This window comes from Cebus imitator, unplaced genomic scaffold, assembly GCF_001604975.1.
Source record: "Cebus imitator isolate Cc_AM_T3 unplaced genomic scaffold, Cebus_imitator-1.0 Scaffold453, whole genome shotgun sequence".
NCBI lineage: Eukaryota > Metazoa > Chordata > Mammalia > Primates > Cebidae > Cebus > Cebus imitator.
The window spans coordinates 220,446-243,462 of NW_016107768.1; the positions used below are offsets into that span (position 1 = coordinate 220,446).

The following is a 23,017-nucleotide window of genomic DNA, read 5'->3' on the forward strand; positions in this document are numbered from 1 at the left end:
TTTTTTTTTGAGACAAGTCTCACTCTTGTCGCCTAGGCTGGAGTGCAGTGGCACAGTCTTGGCTCATTGCAACCTCTGCCTCCCAGGTTCAAGCAATTCTCCTACCTCAGCCTCCTGAGTCGCTGGGATTACAGTTGCCTGCCACCATGCCCAGCTAATTTTTGTATTTTTAGTAGAGACGGGGTTTCACCATGTTGATCAGGCTGGTCTCGAACCCCTGAGGTCCTGATCCATCCACCTCACCCTCCCAAAGTGCTGGGATTACAGGCGTACACCACTGTGCCCAGCCTGTTTTTTTTTGTTTGTTTGTTTGTTTGTTTGTTTGTTTGTTTTTTTACGAAGGGAGAGTGAATTATATGTATATAGAGCTAATATCTTTATTCCCGAGAGCTTCAACCTGAAAGTATATATACATTGATTTCAGCATTGCCAGTAAAATAGCTATCTCATCTGTGCTTTTATTTTCCTGATTATTCCCCCAAACCCCCTGAAATTTTAGTACCACAAATAAACTATATACTGTACTATAGCTCTTGAAGGGCTGCTCCTAACCATTACAATATCTAACTTTTTTGCACCCCAGGAACTAACTTTTGTCTCCTAGGTCTGATATTGCCCCTGTTGATAATGCATGCCTTAGAGCAGGAGTCCCCAACTCCACCAGGTCGCAGACCAGTACTGGTCTGTGGCGTGTTAGGAACCAGGTCAGATAGCAGGAGGTGAGTGGCAGGTGAGTGAGCATTACCACCTGAGCTCTGCCTCCCATCCGATCAGCAGAGGCATTAGATTCCGATAGAAGCATGAACCCTATTGTGAACTGCACATGTGAGGGATCATGCACTCCTTATGAGAATCTAATGCCTGATGATGTGAGGTGGAACAGTTTCATCCTGAAACCACAACTCCTGCTCCCCAGGAAATATTGTCTTCCATGAAACCAGTCCCTGGTACCAAAAAGGTTGGGGACTGCTGCCTTAGACTGTTAATATTGTCTAATTCCTTTGAAAGTAATATATATTCAGGTAATAAATCTTTTTGGGGAGAATAGAATGGATGTCTTTAAACCATATGTTGATAAGTTAATCTTAGTATAATTTTTTGATTATCATATAAAGAGGTCAATTTGAACAAATCTTTAGACTTAACTACATTGCTAGTCAAATACAAAAATTAAACATACTGTTTATATATGTTAAAAATTAAACATACTGGCTAGGCACAGTGGCTCCTGCCTGTAATCCTGGCACTTTGGGAGGCCAAGGCAGGGGGATCACTTGAGGTCAGGAGTTCCAGACTAGCCTGGCCAACATGGTGAAACCTGGTCTCTACTAAAAATATAAAAATTAGCTGGGTGTGGTGGTGCTCACCTGTAATTCCAGCTACTAAGGAGCCTGAGGCAGAAGCATTGCTTGAACCTGGGAGGCAGAGGTTGCAGTGAGCCAAGATTGTGCCACTGCACTCCAGCCCAGGCAGCAGAGCAAGACTCTGTCTCAAAAAAAAAAAAAAAAAAAAAAATTAAACATACGAATAAAGGGATGCTGCATCAATATTTTCTGTTTAAAACTATTAATAGTTGTATGTGGGCATATGAGTGAAGTGTGGAAAATTATAAAGAAGAGAAAGTCATCTACATAAATGCTCCCCTTAAAATTATTTTGATGTATCTGTTCATTTTTTGCTTTCACTATAAGAAAATATTACAAGTAAAAAATTTTCATAGATATATTACTCTTAGAAAATCCACCCATTTTAAAAACAAAAGCTAGTCACAGCTTCTTTTAAACTTCTTATGTTCTTCCATACAGGAAAATGCCACCACAGTATTGTTTTCATTTATTTTTTCCTTAAGTTCCTTTAAGGAATAAAATCATTATTGTTTTTCATTATTTTTATTAAGGTATATGACACTGATTAATGCTATAAAACAAGGATTTCTGACAAGTGTTATGGATGTTGGGTAAAGTCTTTGATTGAGCTACTGATTCCCTCCTAGGAATGCTGCATGGCCATTCTTCTTTCCCAAATTGTGTTCATTGAAGAACAGGCAGCTGGAATTGGGAAGAGGTAAGGTCTATATAGTACTGTCTTTATTCACAGAAAACATTTCCTGTCATGCTATTGGTCAAGAGGTCCTATCTTAGACTCAATGATGTGTGAATTCATTCTTAAAGCATGAATAAAGTACCTAGGTTTGCTGTAATATCTTTGTTTCTTATATGTGGGTCATAATAAAGAAATGTGGCCTAGTTATCATTGTCTTTCCATAGACACTTTGCTTTCAAATGCCTGTGTACCTTTCATTTCATACTTAACATCAGAAGTAATCTATTGAAAAAAATAACTGACTTTGCTCCTGTTTCTAGCTGATCATTAAGTTTGTTTCTTAAGTTTGACTTGTTCAGATAGCACGATTGAATAGCATATAATAATAGTTATTGTACAAAGCAGGACATTTATCAGAATAATAGGAGGTATAATGAACAGTTAGACCAGGGCAACAGGGATACAATTGGAGTGTCCCAGTCAAGCCAGGAGATGAGGCCACCCTGGTATAAAGGCCTAAGTTCAAATGCTCCTGTTTATTCAAATGTACTGAAAACTTGGCTTTATATTTTAAGTACATGTAATTGAGGAGACATGTAAACAAATGTTATCGGCATGGGAATATTTTTTTCCTATGGAGCCTTATCTTTAGGTTTAGCATAATTAGACACTTCAGTAGAAGTTAAACAATGTTGAGCTTCACTGGACATGAAATGCATGCCTTGATCGTAATGTTATGATTTACTGTAAAATATTTATTTGACATAAAAGAAACTAACCAACATTTTAAAAAGATTAATAAGCCATAGTTTTTTTAAGCCATAGATTTTTAGGGTAGATTGTTTTTATGATTTATATTTCTCCCTTATCACTTTTCTCCATTGTATTAAGGTTGTTCCAGGTTATTTAATTTTCCTTTCCTGTGTTCCAAGGAAATCTAAACTAAAAGAAATATTTAAAATATTTACCTTCACGTTAGTGTTGTATTTTTTAAACATCTCCAGTGAGGAGGACTTCAGTAATATGCCAAGTTAACTTTTCTCAAGTATTCTCTTTAGTTCCCAGTCCCTGCCCTCAAACAGTTATATTTGGTTGGATTTCAGGATGTGTATGTTTCACCTTTTAACATCTCTGAACTAAAGATGCTTCTTTCATTTCATACACAAGGGAATAGGTGACGTCCTTACAAGGCTGACCCCCATGTATTCATATTGACAAGGCCCAATGCCTGGTGTTTCAATTTTACAGTGATATTTAGGTAACCATATGGTTCTAAAAGAGTAAAAGTAAAATTGAGTAAATAGTTGTGTATCTATAGCATGATTAATAAAGAAAAAGCACTAAACTAGGTACCCGGGATGCTTAGAGTTTTTTAGTTTCCCTAATCTTTATGGAAGATTGCTTATTGACCAGGTTGAAGAAAAAGGAGGAAAACAGACTTATTAAGCTGACCAAATATAGTGGTATTTTTAGAAGATAATGGTAGTCATAAAGATAATGGTAGTTTGTGTTCTTAGAGTCGAAGCATTTTGGGAATTCTTTTGGTTATTGGATATCTTTCTAGATCATGCTGTTGATTGAGTGGCATTTTCCAACAAATGACACTGTAGAATGTTAGCTTTGGATGGAGTTTTAATAAAATATCAGCTGGCCATTTTTACAGATAAGTTTTCACATTTTGTTTTCAAATGAATAAGGTTGCATGCTTTGGCAGAAATTGTAGGCCCCCTTATAGCACCTCTGGGGATGTTTGTAGTTGGAAAACCATAATCATAAACTCAAATTTTGCAAATTTATTTTGACTTATTTTCTGAAGCAACGCTTTAATTTATAGAACTGGTAACTTGAAGCTTTTTGGTTCATAGCTTTTAAGTTTTAAGTAGAGAGATTTTTGAAAGCTTCATTAATATAGAACTAATACACACTTTAAAAGGATGCTTTTTGGGATGTTTGTTTCTACATGAATTATAAAAGTGATTTTAAATACATTAAAAGTTATGAAGGTAGAATTTTTTTTTTGAAAGGCAATTCAATATATTACATTTGTTGTTTCTTTAGTGCCAAAATAGTGGTTCATCTTCACCCAGCTCCTCCTAACAAAGAACCTGGCCCATTCCAGAGTAGTAAGAACTCCTACGTCAAACTGTCCTTCAAAGAACATGGCCAGATTGAGGTAAGTTTCTATATGAATAAAATCCTACTAGAAAGATGGGTGTGTGTGTGTGTGTGTGTGTGTGTGTGTGTGTGTGTGTGTGTGTCTGTATGTGTGTGTTGTGGCTTGTTAATATGATAGAAGGTAGTATTATAAAACATGCCAGATTTCACCATATTTTTACAATAAAATTTTTATTATATCTTAAGCCTTAGCAGTGAATGGTGAAGTTTAGGTTTCAGCAGGAATGGGAAGCAGAGGGTGTGGTCCCAAGGAAGGAACAGAGGCTGGAAAATACACTAAGTCATGCCATTCGCCTACTAGCACAGTTTTCAGTGACATATTGTAGTTAAAGGAACAGAGTATAAATGCAGTGATATGTTAAACTGTCTCAGTATCTGAAGGTTCCCCAACTTTAAATCAGGCTATCTGTCTTGATTAACTCCAGTTAATCTTAATCACTTAAGTATTTTTCTGCAGTATGATAGTTTATATGTTCTGAATAAGTTGCTGTACAAGAATTCTTAAGACATTAGAAGTGTGTATTTATTCTCCCCATCAATATCATAAATTTTTAAATAAATATCATTAATTTTTTCTGTAGCACCTCACCCAGTGTTCCTGAGAAGTGATCACTAAGCAGATATAAGTGATTGACTAAAGTTTTTGTCATTGAAATTGAAAAATATATTTGATTATTTGTGAGCATAGGTATGTTTTGGTCTTACTTTCTGGTTTTATATTTTAACTAGACAAATTATTCTCTGCTTCCTTCATGGAGAATGGTTGTATATTTTTCCTGGCACTGTGTTTGTTTCATTATAGTTCAAAAACAATCCACATACACAGGATTGTTTAAAGTAAGTCTATTGATTTCATTGTCACTCATCTATTTGTTGAGAATAGCCCACTTTATATAGAAGGTCAATTCCTTCTCTTTTTTTTTTTTCTTTGTGCTTTCTGAAGTTGATCCAAGAAAAGAACTTCCTTTGATTTTCTTTGATGTCTCTGAGAATTTTGGGTTTGCTGCAAATAACTGAACAAACTTTTATATTAAAGAAATGTTAAGTAGTGATTTATACAAGGATGCCACAACCTGACTGACTCATTTAAAGTGTATTTATTTGTATAACAGTTTTACAGGCGTTTATCAGAGGAAATGACACAGAGAAGATGGGAGAATATGCCAGTTTCCCAGTCATTACAAACAAATAGAGGACCCCAGGTATTTTTTTAACTATTTGGTAATCCAGTATTTTCAACTTTGTACTTACATGTTCATTAAGAAAAAGATTCTGTGATTGTAGAACTTCCCCAAAACAAAATACTGCAATGGTATTTGATTTAAAATATATATATTTTTTCAGCTGGGCGTGGTGGCTCACACCTGTTATCCCAGCACTTTGGGAGGTTGAGGCAGGGCAGATCACAAGGTCAGGAGTTTGAGACCAGCCTGGCCAACATAGTAAAAGCCCATGTCTACTAAAAATACAAAAATTAGCTGGGCATGGTGGTGTGTGCCTGTAATCCCAGCTGCTTGGGAGGCTGAGACAGGAGAATCGCTTGAACCTGGGAGGCAGAGGTTGCAGTGAGCCAAGATTGTGTCGTTGCATTTCAGCCTGGGTGACAGGGCGAGACTCTGTCTCAAAAGAAAAAAAAAAAATTATTTCACAGCACCTAATTTAGTTCTGTGTAGACAGCAGACACTTAGGAAACATAAACGACTGCTTACCAGCATAATTCTCAGGGTGATAGAAGGAGAGTTCACTCATTGCATTCTGTTCTTCATAATCGGTGTGGCATTTGAGAGAATAAACAGTACAGCTGGGTGTTTTCCAGGCCCGTCTAAATTAATCACCAACACTAAACAGGTACTCAAATGTATGACAGTAGCTTGGATAATAACTGTTAATTAAGAACTGAAATTTAAACTGTGATTTTTGTGTGTGTGTGTGTGTGTTTGAGACCCTATTAAGTATCTGGCCGGGCGCTGTGGCTCATGCCTGTAATCTCAGCTCTTAGGGAGGCAGAGGCGGGAAGGTAGCTTGAGCCCAGGAGTTTGAGACCTGCCTGGGCAATATAGTGAGACCCCGTTCTCCCCAAAAAGGAAAAAAACAAAAAGACAAAAAAAGATAATAATAATATGTGTAAATATCTGATACATAATAGCTCGTCAAAGAATGAAAATGATAGGAAATTTAACTTATATCGAAAATGCTTAGTAAAATATGCCATTTATTGTATATTTGGTTTTTCTTGAATGATTTGAAGATCATTATGTACAGCAAGAAAGAAACAAATATTTTGAAAGGAAGTTAAATATGAGTGTATGCTGTTTTTCTTTGGTTCTTTGTGGGTCCTTATCACTATTGAAAACACAATGTAGTTGGTTACAAAAGATTTTGTTTCCTTCCTATTTTGTATGTTTTATTTTCTACTTCTTTTTTTTTTTTTTTTTTTCAGCCAGGAAGAATAAAGGCTGTAGGAATTGTTGGCATTGAAAGGAAACTGGAAGAAAAAAGAAAAGAAACTGACAAAAACATTTCTGAGGTAACTGTTAAGTTCTGCTCTCCATCTATTCCAGCCGTTTGTGTGTATTCTTTTGGATAGAGCTGTGACTAATTCCCTTCTGTAATTTAGAATATATTTCATTTGCCTGAAGCTACATAGTCTCCTATTCTCTTTAACAGGTCTACCTCGGGCTGGCAAAATCTAACCAAAACCTTTTTCTAAAAGGAATAAAAAAGAAATGCAAATTTGTTTGCTGTTAGAAAACATCATAGAATGTTGTATGTAGATTTTAAAGTCTAGATGGAATTGATTGGAGGATAATCCTAATGAGTTCAGGGTTCTCTGTATAATTATTTTGGAAGTTGAGGTAACTTAAGAGAAAAATGCTGTTCTGTGGCCACTGTCTGTGCCCAGATACCACACCATTTTATGTTGATGACCACGCAGGGATCAGACACCAGACATCAGTAAGAATGGCTCAAACCAGCCCATCACATCTACTAGGAGACAGCCTTGAGCATGTACCTTCCAGTGTTTCTGAGGCTTCATCATGTATGAGGAAATTCAAGAGAACGGGAAAGAACTCTGGTTAAAAAGACAGTTATGCATTGGATTAGTTAATACAGCTAAACGTATCATTGGTTTTTCCATGTTTATATAAAAAATGGTCTCGGTTTTTTTCACAAAATGATGCTTTAAATCTTTGGTTTTTATAGTAATTCATAAGTAAAATTCCACTGATGGTTGCTGTTCAGAGAATTTCAAAGATTTATGTCAATCAGGTAAAGTCTAAAACTACAAATAGTTATTTGAATACTTATTTTGGGCTCACTAATTGAAAATATAGATTACTGTTGGAGAACCAAGGGCATTTGACCTATTAAGTGCCCATAGTAGGTTTTTCTGGTTGTGTATCTATGGTGAAGCTATGTGTTTTCCTTCTCCAAATTGGCAGCTGGATCCACAATCTCTATCACACTCATGTTCTGTCCCTTTGGCAACACTAGAGGTGATGCTGTGTTCTTTTGTCGGAGGCACATCTTACCTCAATTACAGTTATCCTATTTGAAGCTCAAATTGTCCCCTCTTTGGCTAGTGGGAGCTGCTTCAAGTTGACCCTCTGAGTGCTTTTGTTGTGACTTTGTGAACTTTGCTAGCTTCTTTATTATCTGATGTGACAAAAGTTCCAGGACCAGCTTGTACATTCCCTCCTCCAGATCTGGAATCCACCATTTATCTGAGAAGCTCTGGTTTCTTTTAGTGTGAAATGATATTTTAGAACCACAATCTGCCTGCTAGTCATATCCATCACTATTGAGTTGATCTTTGTTTCTAGGCTTTTTCGATGGACAGAGCTAGAATTTTGTTGTTGTCAATATAAAGTACCTAATGAGAGCATATTTATCTTTTCTATTCAAATTTAGGATGACACTACCAAATAATTACTAGAACAGTTTAAAAAAATTTGTATATGTGTTTTCCCCATTCTTCGTACATTTGAAAAATAGGTGTACTGTATTTACACAATCTGAGCATGCGGCCACCACATATACCTCTGCCCCAGCTCTAGCTCTCATTGAGTCTTAGTTTTACATACCTCTATGTTTCGTACCAACAGTCCTTATGCAGAGCTCTCTGTAGTCACTTTGGTTGTCTGAAGCTCATTTGGTAGTAGATTTTTTAGGAAATGATCATAGAACAACCCTGTATCTGTCATGTATGTCTTCCTTATACACGAAGGTTAGTTTTGTTGGATTTTAAATCCTTGGCTCCCATTTTCCTTCTTTGAGTGCCTTCATTATATTACTTTTTTTTTTTTTTTTTTTTGGTCTGGTATGTATATCCCTTTGGGGCTTTTTTTTTTTTTTTTTTTTTTTTTTTTTTTTTGGTCTGGCATGAAGTGTTGCTGTTAAAGAGTGATGATAACCTAAATTTTTCCCCTTAAAAGCCACTTGCTGTTTTTCCTAGATGGGCAAAGGATTTTTAAATTTTACTTTAAAGCCTGGTAATTTTACTGGAATGTGTCTGTGTATTAGTCATTCTGAGTTGTTATTCTTAGGTATATGCTGTGCTTTTTCAGTATATAGTTTCATTTCAGGAATGTTTTAACTTCAGGGAAATTTTTCTGTATTGTAATTTTCTCTTTTTTTTGAGACAGAGTCTCATTCTGTTTCCCAAGCTGGAGTGTAGTGATGCAATCTCAGCTCACTGCAACCTTTGCCTCCCAGGTTCAAGCAATTCTTCTGCCTCAGCTTCCCAAGTAGCTGGGATTACAGGGACGTGCTACCACATCTGGCTAATTTTTTATAATTTTAGTAGAAATGGAGTTTCATCATATTGGCCAGGCTGGTCTCAAACTCTTGACCTCATGATCCACTCGCCTCGGCCTCCCAAAGTACTGGGATGCCCAGCCTATAATTTTCAATAATTGCTTTGATTCTTTTCTTCTGAGACTCCTATTAGCTGTATGTTGCAGTTTCACTGCCTGTCTTCTGTTCTAGAGTCACTATTTGTGACTCTAATGCTCTTCCTTTTTTATTTAGAAAGTTTTCCTCTTTTTTTACCTTCTTTGAAAGTTTTATCTGTTGTGTTTATTCACTCATGTCTGTCTAGTGTAGCCTTTATTTCTGAAATGATTTTTTCCTTTTATTTTCAGTTTTTTTCTGAATCCCGTCATCTGTTTCTGATTTATATTGATCCTTCATAGCTTGTATCATCTTCTTAACATCTTTTAGCTTATTTTGAAATAAAAGGTTGATAGCAGACCCTCCTATTATTGAAGTAGGCACAACCCTCCCATTTTAGGCAGTGTCCTCAAATTGGCCTGCCTTGCTTTCTGGTGAATCCCTATTGGCCCTCTTGGGGCTCTCTCATTCTCAGGTGTGCGGTTACATTGTTGCTTTTCTTTTCTTTCTCTAGCCTAGATGCTAGCATCCTGCAGATCTTGTGGCTCTTAGCAGTTTGCCCCAACTGCTTGTGTCTTGGGGGAGTTTTGCTAGTATTCTAACACTTAGTATTATAGTACATGTTACCTATGGGGTTTTTGGTTTTGAGAACTAGTTGCCCTGTCTGTTTTCATATTGTGATCTGGAGAGAAGGAAAAAAGGTGCTGCCATAGCCACCATCTTTTCAGAATCATCTATTCTGAGAAGATTGATAAAATTTCAACATTTTAGCATTAGAAGTCTCCTTATTATTCAGAGAAGAAATTGTCTCAGAGTGAGTGACTAGATTTGGAAGGAAGCAGATGAGAGCCCATGTCTCCTGGTTTGCAGGCAGTTGCGGTGATAACAGTGCACCACATCATCACTGCTCTCTTCACCACCTAGAAGGTGCTGTCACCGTCCTCTTTCAGCAATGCCTGTCGCCGTTCTCTTTATGTCAACACTTTTGGAGATGGCATGGAGCAATGGCCTAATTTTCCATTATTTGTATTTTTCTTTCTGAATAGTGCCATACTAACTCAATGCTTTGTTGAAAATAATGTTTTTCTTAATTTACAATGTAAGTTATTTTGTTTCGGTCTAATTTTCTTGGAGTCACATAGCTCAAAGGATTCTTCATAAACATTGTGCTCCACCATATAGATCATTAATTTATTCAGCAGATCATTAACCATGCAGATCATTAATTTATTCAGCAGATATTCCTCCCTACTTTGTGCCAGGCCTTGTATCAGAGGCTGTGGATACTGTGGTGATGCACAGACACAGGCAAAGAGGCATTATTCAGTGGGAGAAACACCTTTTGAGGAGAACATACAGGTTGCAGCAGGGACATATAACATGATCCCTAACTTCTTTTGAGGTCACCGAGGGTATGTTAGCAGCAGGAATATGGAAGTCAAAGGTTGAAAGGTGAATAGGCTCTAGCAGAGGACTAGCATGGATAAGAACCCAGGAAAAGGGAATGGAATATGCAAGGCACATTCGAGAGTACTGAAATGGAAAATCAAGAATATATTGTTACTGATGCTAATAGCCAAAGTCATAACTAAAAATAAGTAAGAAATCATGCCGTAAGTTAGCTTAGGAGGGTACTCCTGGTTTTAAAACAGGTACTGTTTTTCTCAGAATTGAAGTGGAAATTTGACCACAGGTGTGGTAGAGGGATACGAGGTTCCGTAAACTGGCAGATACAATTATAGAATGGCTATGTGCATCTCTTTTGCTTTAATTTTTATTGTAGGTAGCTTCTTTACCCATTTTTTGATAGTTGACTAATTCCAAATTTTGCAATAATTATAGAAATAGAAGTGAGGAAGTTTTTCGCTGTGTTTAATAATCACTTAAAATATTTATAGACTTTTGTTTAAGGCACTAAAATATTTACTATATTTTTATTGCCTATGTGTAAGATTAAAGGGCTTATTCATGTATTCTTTGTGCACCCACTATTAGCGTATTTTTTCGACAACAACATAATATAATAAATACAGTGATTTACCATATAAAATTTAAAAGTGTTGTCTTACCAGTTTTCTTAACACAGGTAAAAGAAATCTATTAATATCTTATATATTAAAAGTAAAAATCTAAGTGTGCAAAATGTGTGTTTTATTTTTGAAAACTAGGTTGGTGTGTGATTTGCCCTCTGTTTAAATGTTAAAATTGACTTAGTTTCAGAGCTGGTGCCCAGAGTTTCTCATAAAGGGTTTCCTGCATCTGCCTGCTCTAGCTGATAAGAATCCAGTGTTTAAGCCTTTTGTATATCTAAGGAAATTCCTGTTAGGTGTGTGCACATTCCCCTTTGTTTTCAGTATTAACCTTAGTGAGTTGGCCATAAGAATACACAACACGCTATTCTTTTAGCAAAATCCTTTTGCAGATGGGGGATGCTTTCCTGCAGATGGGCATAAGCTGATCTGAGCCACTATTATATGTTTCAGACTACCATGTGGACTGGTATTTCAGTTAATGGCATGCTGCTTAATTGGTTTTGAAAAGTAACATCTATATGCATCAATTAGATAAGATATTCTGCACTGGCTGTATATTTTCAGTAAATTGAAATAATTTATTATAAATATAATTAAATTTGAAAAGGCCTTTGAAGTAGTTATTTGCTGTAGCAAATTAAACAATTGATTCTATGTAGATACCTTTAGATGGTATTTAAATGTTTTTCTTTTGTGATATCCACCATATCTACAAGTATAATGGGTTTGATAGTCAGAGGCCAGACTTACTGTTTCAGTTAAATCACACCTGTGTTGAAGCCAAAATTATCGTGCCCAAAGAACTATTCGTGAAGCTGTGTATTGCAATTTTCAACCAGGAAAGCCAAAATTATTGTTCCCAAAAGACTATTCCTACAGCTGTGTATTACAATTTTCAACCAGGAAAGCTTTATAGTGCTTTTGATTCTTGACTTCCTATTAGGAAATGATTTTGGGAAAAACCAGTGACAGAATTTCTTACTTTTGTCTCAAATAACAGTAAATAATATTTTCTGAACTACAGTTTATGTCACCTTTTGTTTATTTAATCAATAATAATTATTTTCTCTTTGAAAATGTGAAGTTTTTTTACAGTTTGTTTGGAAAATTAATGGGTTTTTATTGTTATTGTTGTTGTTTTTGAGGCGGAGTTTCGCTCTTGTTGCCCAGGCTGGAGTGCAATGGCACGATCTCGGCTCACTGCAACCTCCACCTCCCAGGTTCAAGCAATTCTTCTGCCTCAGCCTCTGGAGTAGCTGGGATTACAGGCATGTGCCGACACGCCCGGCTAAGTTTTTTGTATTTTTTTTTTTTTTAGCAGAGATGGGGTTTTTCCTTGTTGGTCAGGCTGGTCTCAAACTCCTAACCTTAGGTGATCCACCTGCCTTGGCCTCCCAAAGTGCTGAGATTATAGGCGTGAGCTGCTGCTCCTGGTCCTAAATTTATGGTTTTTAGCTAAAATGAAATTTTAGAATAAGGTAGATGTATTACTTTATAAATATTTATTAACAAATTGATATTTGTAAGAAAATTTCAAATTTTTATCATAGGGAAAAAATAGAGGGTATTTCATTGCTTTAAGTCATTTTAATTCTTTAGATGGATTTCAACAAAAATTAATTTCTTATTTCAGGCCTTTGAAGACCTCAGCAAACTAATGATCAAGGTATATGTCATTTATGCCCATTAAGTTCATACGAATTATAATACAGTTTTTGAAGCATATTTTATTAGCAGACAGTTTGGGGACAATATTGCTTTTCAGTCTTTTTATTTGACAGGCTAAGGAAATGGTGGAGTTATCAAAATCAATTGCTAATAAAATTAAAGACAAACAAGGTAACATCACAGAAGATGAGGTAAATAAGTTGCTTTTTTTAAAGGCATTTGAAACAATATGACACAAATAATGCAGTGAGGTTTCTGTGGTTTACATTGGCTTTCTGAATGTACTGTTTTATTTCTTTTGGGACTTGGGGATATGTGAAAGTACTAAAGAAAAAGTCAATCATAAAAATTCTCTTAGTTCTATTAGGATTAAAGTCTATTTCAGTGCCTTTTTTTAGAGTGTAGAAAACAGAGATACTGAAATGTATAAGGAGTGGCTGTTTTATACATATTCCTAAGTTTGATGTTTGTTTCATTCAGTTTGTCTAAAATCTAATCACTGCCATTTTCCTAAGTTTTCCATTGTACTATTTAGTTGGCATTAAATATAGCATAGTCGTTATCAGAATCTCCTCTCACATCAAATTTATTAAGTAAATAGAATATGAGAGACCAGGAGAGAAGTAGGATGGAGAATAATTAGATGTATATAGGGAACTCCTGGAAATCTGTTCCCTTACAGTTCACAGCATGGAAACATAGTAGAAGGAATGGGTATATATAGAAATAGTTGAATGGAATTCAGTGTATGATGGAAGAATTTCAGATATTGGGGTAGAGAGACTAATTCTGCATTTTCTCCTCTGTTATTATAGACCATAAGGTTTAAATCCTACTTACTAAGCATGGGAATAGCTAACCCAGTTACCAGAGAAACCTACGGCTCAGGCACACAGTACCACATGCAGCTGGCCAAACAGCTGGCTGGAATATTGCAGGCACCTTTAGAGGTAAAAACTAAACCTACCTGCCTTTTTAAACTGTGTTAAATTAGCCCTATGTCATCAGAAATGTTAACAAGAGCATAACTCCTTTCATGATATGGTTATTGTCAACTGACTTTTTTTTTCTTTCAAGTATATTAAATTAGTTCACTGTGCCTATTATTCTTTATCTGTAATTTTCTAAATTGTTTTTAATTTTAATTTTTGACATCTATAACTTTCTAAATCTATAGAAGTTTTCCTTATTTTTCAAAGGAAATGTATGATCTTCCTCTGTATAGATAAATTTCACCTATATAGTCTTTACTATATAGTACTATTAATCATTCCATAACACAGATTCATCTTCTTCTTTTTTTTTTAATTCAAGTGTACAGGGAACATTTGTTATGCTGAGCCATAAAGCATTCATAAAGTTGCCAAAGGTTTAAAATCACACAGATTGTATTCTCTGAAACCGTAAAATTCAGCTAAATATCAATGACAGTTAACTGGAAAACCCTGAACTGTTATTAAATTAAGCAATATAATTCTAAATACATCAGAGCTCAAATAAGAACTTGTAATGGTACCTAGAAAGTATTTTGAACTGAATAATAATGAAAATATAATATTAAAACCCATAGCTTCTACTAAAGCTGTGTTTATAGAGAATTTTACAGCTTTAAAATACATACTATTGAAGGTTGAAATGAAGACTCTAAATATTTACCTAGAAAAAAAACAGCAAAATAAATCTACAAAAGTAGAAGGAATTAAATAATAAATGTAAGAAAAACTAATTAAATAGAAAATGAATGCACAATAGAAACAACAGAACCAAATCTTGGAAAACAATAATAAATTTGACAGGTCTCTAGCAAATAAATCAAAGGGATAGCAAGAAAGAGGGAGATAACATGAGCAAATGAGAGCAAGCAAGCACACAATTCCAACATCAGAAATGAAAAAGGAACATTTCTACAGATTTTGCAGGCATGAAAAATATAAGAAGATGATATTAAACACAACCTGCCAATGTTGTATAGACTCAAGACTACTAAATAAGTTCCTTCTGTAATTTAAAATTTTCCCGTAAAGAAGTATTCAGGCCCAGATAACCTTGTGGGTGAATTCTTTGAAATATTTAAGGAAGAGTTAATACTAATCTTACATAACTTCTTTAGAGAGTGGAAAAAGTTAGAATACTTCTAACTAATTTTAAGAGGCTAGCATTACCTTAGGACCAAAGTTTGAAAATGACATATAAGAAATACAAATTATAGGCCAATCTCTTTCAAAACCAGAAATGTAAGAATTCTAAACAAAATGTTAGCAAATTGAATTTATCAATATATAAAAAGACCAAATGCCCATCAATGATAGACTGGACAAAGAAAATGTGGCAGATCTACACAATGGAATACTATGCAGCCACAAAAAACCATGAGTTCATGTCCTTTGTAGATACATGGATGAATCTAGAAACCATCCCTCTCAGCAAACTGACAAGAACAGAAAACCAAACACCACATGTTCTCACTCATAGGTGGGTGATGAACAATGAGAACACTTGGGCACAGAGAAGAGAACAACATTCACAGGAATAGGTTTGGGGGGGACGGGAGGGAAGGGACAGTGGGGGCAGGGAGAGACAACACCGGGAGAAATGCCTGATGTAGGCAATGGGGGGGTGGTGGAGACGGCAAACCACCATGGCATGTGTGTACCTATGCAACAATCCTGCAGGATGCAGGAAGTACACATGTACACCAGAGCCCAAAGTACAACAACAACAACAAAAAAGACCCCAATAATCATGACCAAATTGGCTTTTGTTGAGGTTGGTTTGACATTTGAAAGTTAATCAGTGTAACTCATCACATTAACAGAAAAAATGGGAAAATCGTATGACCTACTTATTGGATACAGAAAAAGTATTTGATAGTACAAAGACCAGTTGCGACAAAAACTCTTAGCAAACTAAGAATGGAAAGAATTTCTTTTAACAGATTCATCTTCTAGTCTGATAGTATTTAGGCAATGAAAAGTTCATTAAAGCACCTGTATTAAAAAAGATTTCAAACCTATGACAAATAGAATAGTATAATGAATCTTCTGTACCCATCATCCAACTTCTTCTGTAAACCAACCTCCACTCAAAATTATTTTAAAGCAAATCCCAGACATCATATCACTTTATCTGTAAACATTTCAGTATGTAATTCTAATGATAAAGACTCCTTTAAATACAACTATAATCCCATTTCATAATCAAAAAAATTAAAATAAGTTCTTATCTAATATCTAGTGTTCACATTTTCTTTCTTTCTTTTTTTTTTTTTTTTGAGATGGAGCCTCTTGTTGCCCAGGCTGGAGTGCAATAGTGTGATCTCGGCTCACTGCAACCTCCGCCTCCCGGGTTCAAGCGATTCTCCTGCCTCAGCCTCCTGAGTAGCTGGGATTACAAGTGACTGGCACCATGCCCAGCTAACTTTTTTGTATTTTTAGTAGAGATAGGATTTTACCATGTTGGCCGGGCTGGTCTCAAACTCCTGACCTCAGGTGATCCGCTTGCTTCGGCCTCCCAAATTGCTGGGATTGCAGGCGTGAGCCATCGTGCCCAGCCTAGTGTTCACATTTTCTCTTACAGTTGGTCTGTTTCAGTCAGGATTCATTGCAGTTTGTGGATTTGTTTCTCAAGTTTGTTTGCTTGTTTTTAATTTCATGGGTTCTTTCTTTTCCTGCCTCTCTTATCTTCCACCCCACTATGTGTTTCTCGAAGAAACGAGTTTATTCTATAGAGTGTGCTTTTCCTGTTCTGTGTATTTCCTATAAACTGGTATTTATAATAAAGGTTTGTTAGGGCTTTAAACAATTATTATGGCAAGATTATTTCATGGAAGCTGTTGTGTACTTCCATCAAGAGATGTATAATGTCTGATTGTCTTTTTTTAAATTTTTTAAAAATTTGTTGTGATGTTAACAGCCATTGACAGTCATTGCCTAGATCTCTTATTTCATTGGGGGCTGCAAAATGGTGATGGTCTTATTAATTCTACGCTTTCTTCATTTATTAGCTGAAATAAGTTAAAACATTTAAATGTATTTTTTTGAAACACGGTATAGAGACCCTTTTTTCATTTAAGTAAATGTTAAAATGGTAATGAGGCCAGGCACAGTGCCTCACGCGTGTAATCCCAGCACATTGGGAGGCCGAAGCAGGCAGATCATTTGAGGTCAGGAGTTCGAGACCAGCCTGACCGACATGGTGAAACCCTGTCTCTATTAAAAATACAAAAAAAGTTGTCGGGCATGGTGGTGTATGCCTGTAGTCCCAGCTACTCGGGAGGCTGAGGCAGGATAATTGCTTGAACCTGAGAGGTGGAGGTTGCAGTGAGCTGAGATCCCGCCATTTCACTCCAGCCTGGGAGACAAAACAAGACTCTGTCTCAAAAAATAAAAATAAAAATAAAATGGTAATGACATTAAAGTGCAAGTAGTGAATCTGAACTGCCTTGTGGTACCTGAATAGGTTCTCCTTTGTATAAATACAGTTTTTATAGGCTTCTTAAAGAAATTTCAGATTTCTGATTTCCCTGTGATTATGATTCCTGTTAAGAAATGCTAATTGGTGTAATTGTAACATAATACTTTTTAAAAAATTTCATATTTTAACAGGAACGAGGGGGAATAATGTCACTCACAGAGGTGTACTGCTTAGTAAACCGAGCTCGAGGAATGGAAGTAAGCATAGAAAATTTAAATATTCTTTTAACTAAATATAGACTTTCTTAATACAAATTCTGAATACAATTTGAGGAAGGGTTGTGAATATCAGAGCTATTTTGAGAAGCACTGTGGTACAGTGAAAAGAATACTGCCTTGGGATCCAGGAGGCAGATTCTTTTCCTGGTTTTGATAGTGATTTGCTTAGTGACCTTTAGTAGCTTACTTAACATCTCTGAGACTCAGTTTTCCTTCTTTTTTTTTTTTTTGGCTATTCAAAACTTTTTGTATTTTTCTTTATAATTGTCACAATAATTGTACATATTCATGCTATGTGGTGTTTCAGTGCATGTATACATTTTATAATGATCAAATCAGGGTGTATTAGTCCATTTTTATGCTGCTGATAAAGACCTGAGACTCAGCAATTTTCAAAAGAAAGAAGTTTAATTGGACTCACAGTTCCACATAGCTAGGGAGGCCTCACAATCAAGGAGGAGCAGGTCGCAGCTTATGTGGATGGCAGCAGGCAAAGAGAACTTGTGCAGGACAACTGTTTTTAAAATAATCAGATCTCATGAGACCCATTCACTATCACCAGAATAGCACAGGAAAGACCAGCCCCCGTAATTCAGTCATCTCCCCCCAGGTCCCTCCCACAATACATGGGAATTATGGTAGCTACAAGATGAGATTTGAGATTTGGATGGGGACATAGATTCAAACCATATCACAGGACAATTAACATATTCATCACTTTAAACATTTATCATTTATTTGTGGTAATAACATTCTAAATAAATCCTCTCCTGTCTGTCATATGCAGTCACAGAAAAGAACAAAATAATTATTATTATTTTTTTTTTTTTTTTGAGATGGAGTCTCGCTCTATTGCAAGGCTGGGGCATAGTGGTGCCATCTTGGCTCACTGCAACCTCCGCTTCCTGAGTTCAAGCAATTCTGTCTCAGCTCCCCGAGTAGCTGGGATTATAGGCTCATGCCACCATGCCCAGCTAATTTTTGTATTTTTAGTAGAGACGGGGTTTCACCATATTGGCCAGGATGCTCTTGATCTCTTGACATCGTGATCTGCCCACCTTGGCCTCCCAAAGTGCTAGGAACGTGAGCCACTGTGCCCAGCTAAGATAATTCTTTTGTGGGAACATGGGTGGAGCTGGAGGCTATTATCCTTAGCAAACTAGTGTAGGAACAGAAAGCCAAATACCCATATTCTCACTTATAAGTAGTAGCTAAATGATGAGAACTTATGAACACAAAGAAGCAAAGAGCTAACATTGGAGTATACTTGAGGATGGAGACTTAGGGGAGGGAGAGGAGCAAAACAGTTAACTATTGGGCACTGGGCTTAATATTAATACCTAGGTGATGAATAATCTGTACAACAAACCCTAGTGACACGACTTTATCTGTGTAACAAACTTTCACATGTACCCCCAATCTAAAATAAATATTTGTTAAAAAAACAATCAACCTAAGTGTCCATCAGTGGTTGAACTGATAAAGAAAATGTCAGATACATACAAATGGAATACAATTCAGTCGTAAAAAAAAGATTGGAATCACATTATTTTCAGCAACATGGAGAAACTGGACGTCATTATGTTAAGTGAAGTAAGCCAGACACAGAAAGACAAACAGTGCATGTTCTCACTCAGTGGGAGCTCAAGTGAAGTAAGCCAGATACAGAAAGACAAATAGTGCATGTTCTCACTCATTCTTATGGAGGTAGAGAATAGATGATAGATATCAGAGACTGGGAAAGGTATATAAGTGGGAGGGGGGAAGAAAGAAGAAAGGTTGGTTAATGGGTACAAACATACTGTTAGATAAGTTCTAATATTCAGTAGCAGAGGAGGGAAGCAGCAATGTATTATGTATTTCAAAGTAGCTAGAAGGGAGGACTTGAAATGTTACTAACACATAGACATGATAAAAACTTGAGGTAATAGGTACCCAAATACCCTGACTTGATCATTACACATTTTATGCATGTGTATTAATAAAAATAGCCCCTATACCCCATAAATATGTAAAATATTATGTATCAATAAAAAGTACTCAGGGCTGGGCTCAGTGGCTCATGCCCGTGATCCCAGCACTCTGGGAGGCCGAGGTGGGAGCATTGCCTGAGGTCAAGGGTTCAAGACCAGTCTGGCCAACATGGTGAAACCCGGTCTCTACTTAAAATACAAAAAAAAATTAGCTGGGAGTGGTGGTGTGTTCCCGTAATCCCAGCTACTCAGGAGGCTGAGGCAGGGGAATTGCTTGAACCAGGGAGGTGGAGGTTGCAGTGAGCTGAGATTGCGCCAGTGCACTCTAGCCTAGGAGACAGAGCAAGACTCCATCTCAAAAAAAACAAAAACAAAAAACCAAAAAAACATGGTATTCAGAAACAGAAAAAAAAGAAATATACACCGCGTTGTCATTATCTAGTCACCCTGTGTAATATAGCGGCAGAACTCATGCTTCCTGTCTAACTGTAACTTTGTATCTGTTGACCAACCTCTCTTCATCCCCTTCTCCTGCCTACCCTCCCCAGCCTCTAGTAGCCACTCTTCTCCCAGCTTCTTCTATGAGATCAACTTCTTTTAGAGTCTGCATATAAGTGAGATCAAGTGGTGTTTGTCTTGCTATGTCTGGCTTATTTCACTTAATATAATATCCTCCAGGTTCATCCATGTTGCTGCACATGACAGGATTTTATTATGTTTTGTGCTGAATAGTATTTCATTGTGTATATGTACCACATTTTTTTTTAATCTTTAAATTTTTTGTTTTGTATTTTTGAGACAGAGTATCACTCTGTAGAGTGTAGTGGCACAATCTTGGCTCACTGAAACCTCTGCCTCCTGGGTTCAAGCAATTCTTGTGCTTCAGCTTCTCAAGTAGCTGGGATTACAGGCGTGCACCACCACACCAGGAGAATTTTCATACTTTAAGTGGAGACAGGGTTCTGACCATGTTGGCCAAGCTGCTCTTGAACTCCTGACCTCAGGTGATCTACCCACCCCGGCCTTCCAAACAAAGTGCTGGGATTACAGGCATGAGCCACCACGCCTGGCCCCCCAAATTTTTATGTTTTCTTTTTTATGGATACATAATAGTTATACATATTTATGGGGTACATGTGAAATTTTGATACAAGCATATAATGTGTAATGACCAAATCAGGGAAATTGAGGGTCTGTCACCTCCAGTATTTATCAATTCTTTGTTAGGAACATTCCAATTCCACTTTTTTAGTTACTTTGAAATATACAATAGGGCCAGAGGTAATGGCTCACGCCTGTAGTCCCAGCACTTTGGGAGGCCAAAGTGGGCAGATCACCTGAGGTCAGGAGTTCAAGACCACCCTAGCCAACATGGCAAAATGCTGTCTCTACTAAAAATACAAAAATTAGCTGGGTATGGTTGAGGGGCACCTGTAATCCCAGCTACGTGGGAGTCTGAGGCAGTAGAATCGCTTGAACCTGTAGGGTAGAGGTTGCAGTGAGCTGAGATTGTGTCACTGTACTCCAGCCTGGGCAACAGAGCTAGACTGCGTCTCAACAAATAAATTAAAAAAAAAAAAAAATGAAATATACGGGTTGGACACGGTGGCTCACACCTGTAATCCTAGGATTTTGGGAGGCCAAAGCAGGCAGATCATGAGGTCAGGAGATCAAGACCATCCTGACTAATATGGTGAAACCCCATCTCTACTAAAAATACAAAATATTAGTCAGGCATGGTGGCATGAGCCTGTAGTCCCAGCTGTTTGGGAGGTTGAGGCAGGAGAATTGCTTCAAGGAGGCGGAGGTTGCAGTGAGCTGAGATTGCACCACTGTACTCCAACCTGGGCGAAAGAAGCAAGACTTTGTCTCAAAAAAAAAAAAAAGAAAAGAAAAAAGATACAATACATTATTGTTAACTATAGTTATCCTATTGTACTACTGAATGCTAAATCTTATTCCTCTGCCACCTTTTTTTTCTTTTTTTTTTTTTTTTGAGATGGAGTCTCACTCTTGTTGCCCAGCCTGGAGTGCAGTGGTACAATCTCGGCTCACTGCAACCTCCCCCTCCCCAGTTCAAGGGATTCTCCTACCTTAGCCTCCTGAGTAGCTGGGATTATAGGCACCCACTACCATGCCTGGGTAATTTTTGTATTTTTGGTAGAGATGAGATTTCACCATGTTGTATATGATACAAGCATATAATGTGATCTGTCCACCTCGGCCTCCTAAAGTGCTGGGATTACAGGCTTGAGCTACTGCGTCTGGCCTCTTATTCCTTTTAATTGTATTTTCGTACCCATTAAGCCAACCTCGCTTTATCCCTCCTTCCCCACTACTCTTCCTACCCTCTAGTAACCATTTTTCTACTCTCTATCTGCATGAGATCCATTTTTTAACCCCCACATACGAGTGAGAACATGGGATATTTGTCTTTTTGCGCTAGCTTACTCCGTTTAACAGTGTCTTCCAGTTCCATCCCTGTTGTTGCAAATGATGTTGGCTATTATGAATAGTGCTGCAATAAACATGGGAGTGCAGATTTCTCTTCAGTGTACTCCTTTCCTTTCTTCTGGATGTATACCCAGCAGTAGGATTGCTGGATCATGTGATAGTTGTTTTCAGTTTTTTGAGAAATCACCATATTGTTTTCCATAGTGGCTGCACTAATTTACCTTCCCACCAACAGTGTGTAAGAGTTCCTTTCTCCACATCCTTGCCAGCATTTAGGGGCCCAGTTTTCTTACTTTTAATATCAGGATTTCGACTGAGTGAAACTGTTCAGCTCTAATATTTCTGTTTTTATTGTGATAAATAAGGTTGTTCAGGAAGCCCTTCCTCTGCAATAGTTAACTCTTCTGAATCAACTTGGTTGGAACAAGTTGCCTTGTAGATAATGCAGAGGAAAACTGCCCCACCCTGTTGGCTGTGTATCAGCAGCGGCTATTCTTCAGCTGCCCTTGCTCCTTTATATGCAGATATCCTTGGCCTCCAAGACTGTCCAGGTACTCTTTGTGCCCAAACAGTTACCTCCATGCAAGTGGCTCACCCAGTCCCATGAGTTAAGCCCTGCTCTGTGTTTTTATCTGAATACTGATCATAGCTGCCCTCAGTGAGTACTTACCATCCACTGGTCACTCTGCACATACACATTTATCCTCCCAATAACTCAGTGGCATGGCTGCTTTTATTGTCCCATGTTGGGGATAATTTGGAGATTAGGAAATTGAGGCTTAGAAAGATGAAATAACTTGGCCAGGTGCAGTGGCTTACACCTGTAATCCCAACACTTTGAAAGCCAAGGCAGGTGGATTACCTGACGTCAGGAGTTTGAAACAAGTCTGGCCAACATGGTGAAACCCTGTCTCTACTAAAAATACAAAAGATTATTTGGGTATGGTGGCACATGCCTGTCATCCCAGCTACTCGGGAGGCTGAGGTAGGAGAATTGCTTGACCCTGGGACGTAGAGGTTGCAGTGAGCTGAGATTGTGCCATTGCACTCCAGCCTGGGCAACAAGAGTGAAACTCTGTCTTAAAAA

At 37.2% G+C, this 23,017-nt stretch overlaps 1 protein-coding gene across 8 annotated transcripts in view; it reads left to right on the plus strand.

Annotated features, from left to right (window-relative positions):
- The window catches only part of VPS36 (vacuolar protein sorting 36 homolog), a 39,603-nt gene that overhangs the window by 12,907 nt on the left and 3,679 nt on the right, over window positions 1-23,017 (plus strand). For 2 of the 8 annotated variants that reach the window (XM_037732551.1, XM_017511822.2), the window contains 8 exons: window positions 1,994-2,064; window positions 4,102-4,216; window positions 5,331-5,420; window positions 6,659-6,745; window positions 12,778-12,810; window positions 12,926-13,003; window positions 13,628-13,762; window positions 17,417-17,482. In XM_037732551.1, coding sequence (XP_037588479.1) covers window positions 2,003-2,064; window positions 4,102-4,216; window positions 5,331-5,420; window positions 6,659-6,745; window positions 12,778-12,810; window positions 12,926-13,003; window positions 13,628-13,762; window positions 17,417-17,482 — 666 coding nt within the window. In that variant the 5' untranslated portion in view covers window positions 1,994-2,002. Of the gene's footprint in view, window positions 1-700; window positions 720-1,993; window positions 2,065-4,101; window positions 4,217-5,330; window positions 5,421-6,658; window positions 6,746-12,777; window positions 12,811-12,925; window positions 13,004-13,627; window positions 13,763-17,416; window positions 17,483-23,017 lie in introns of those variants that run through there. The other 6 variants (XM_017511827.2, XM_017511823.2, XM_017511828.1 and 3 more) reach the window with 5 other exon arrangements.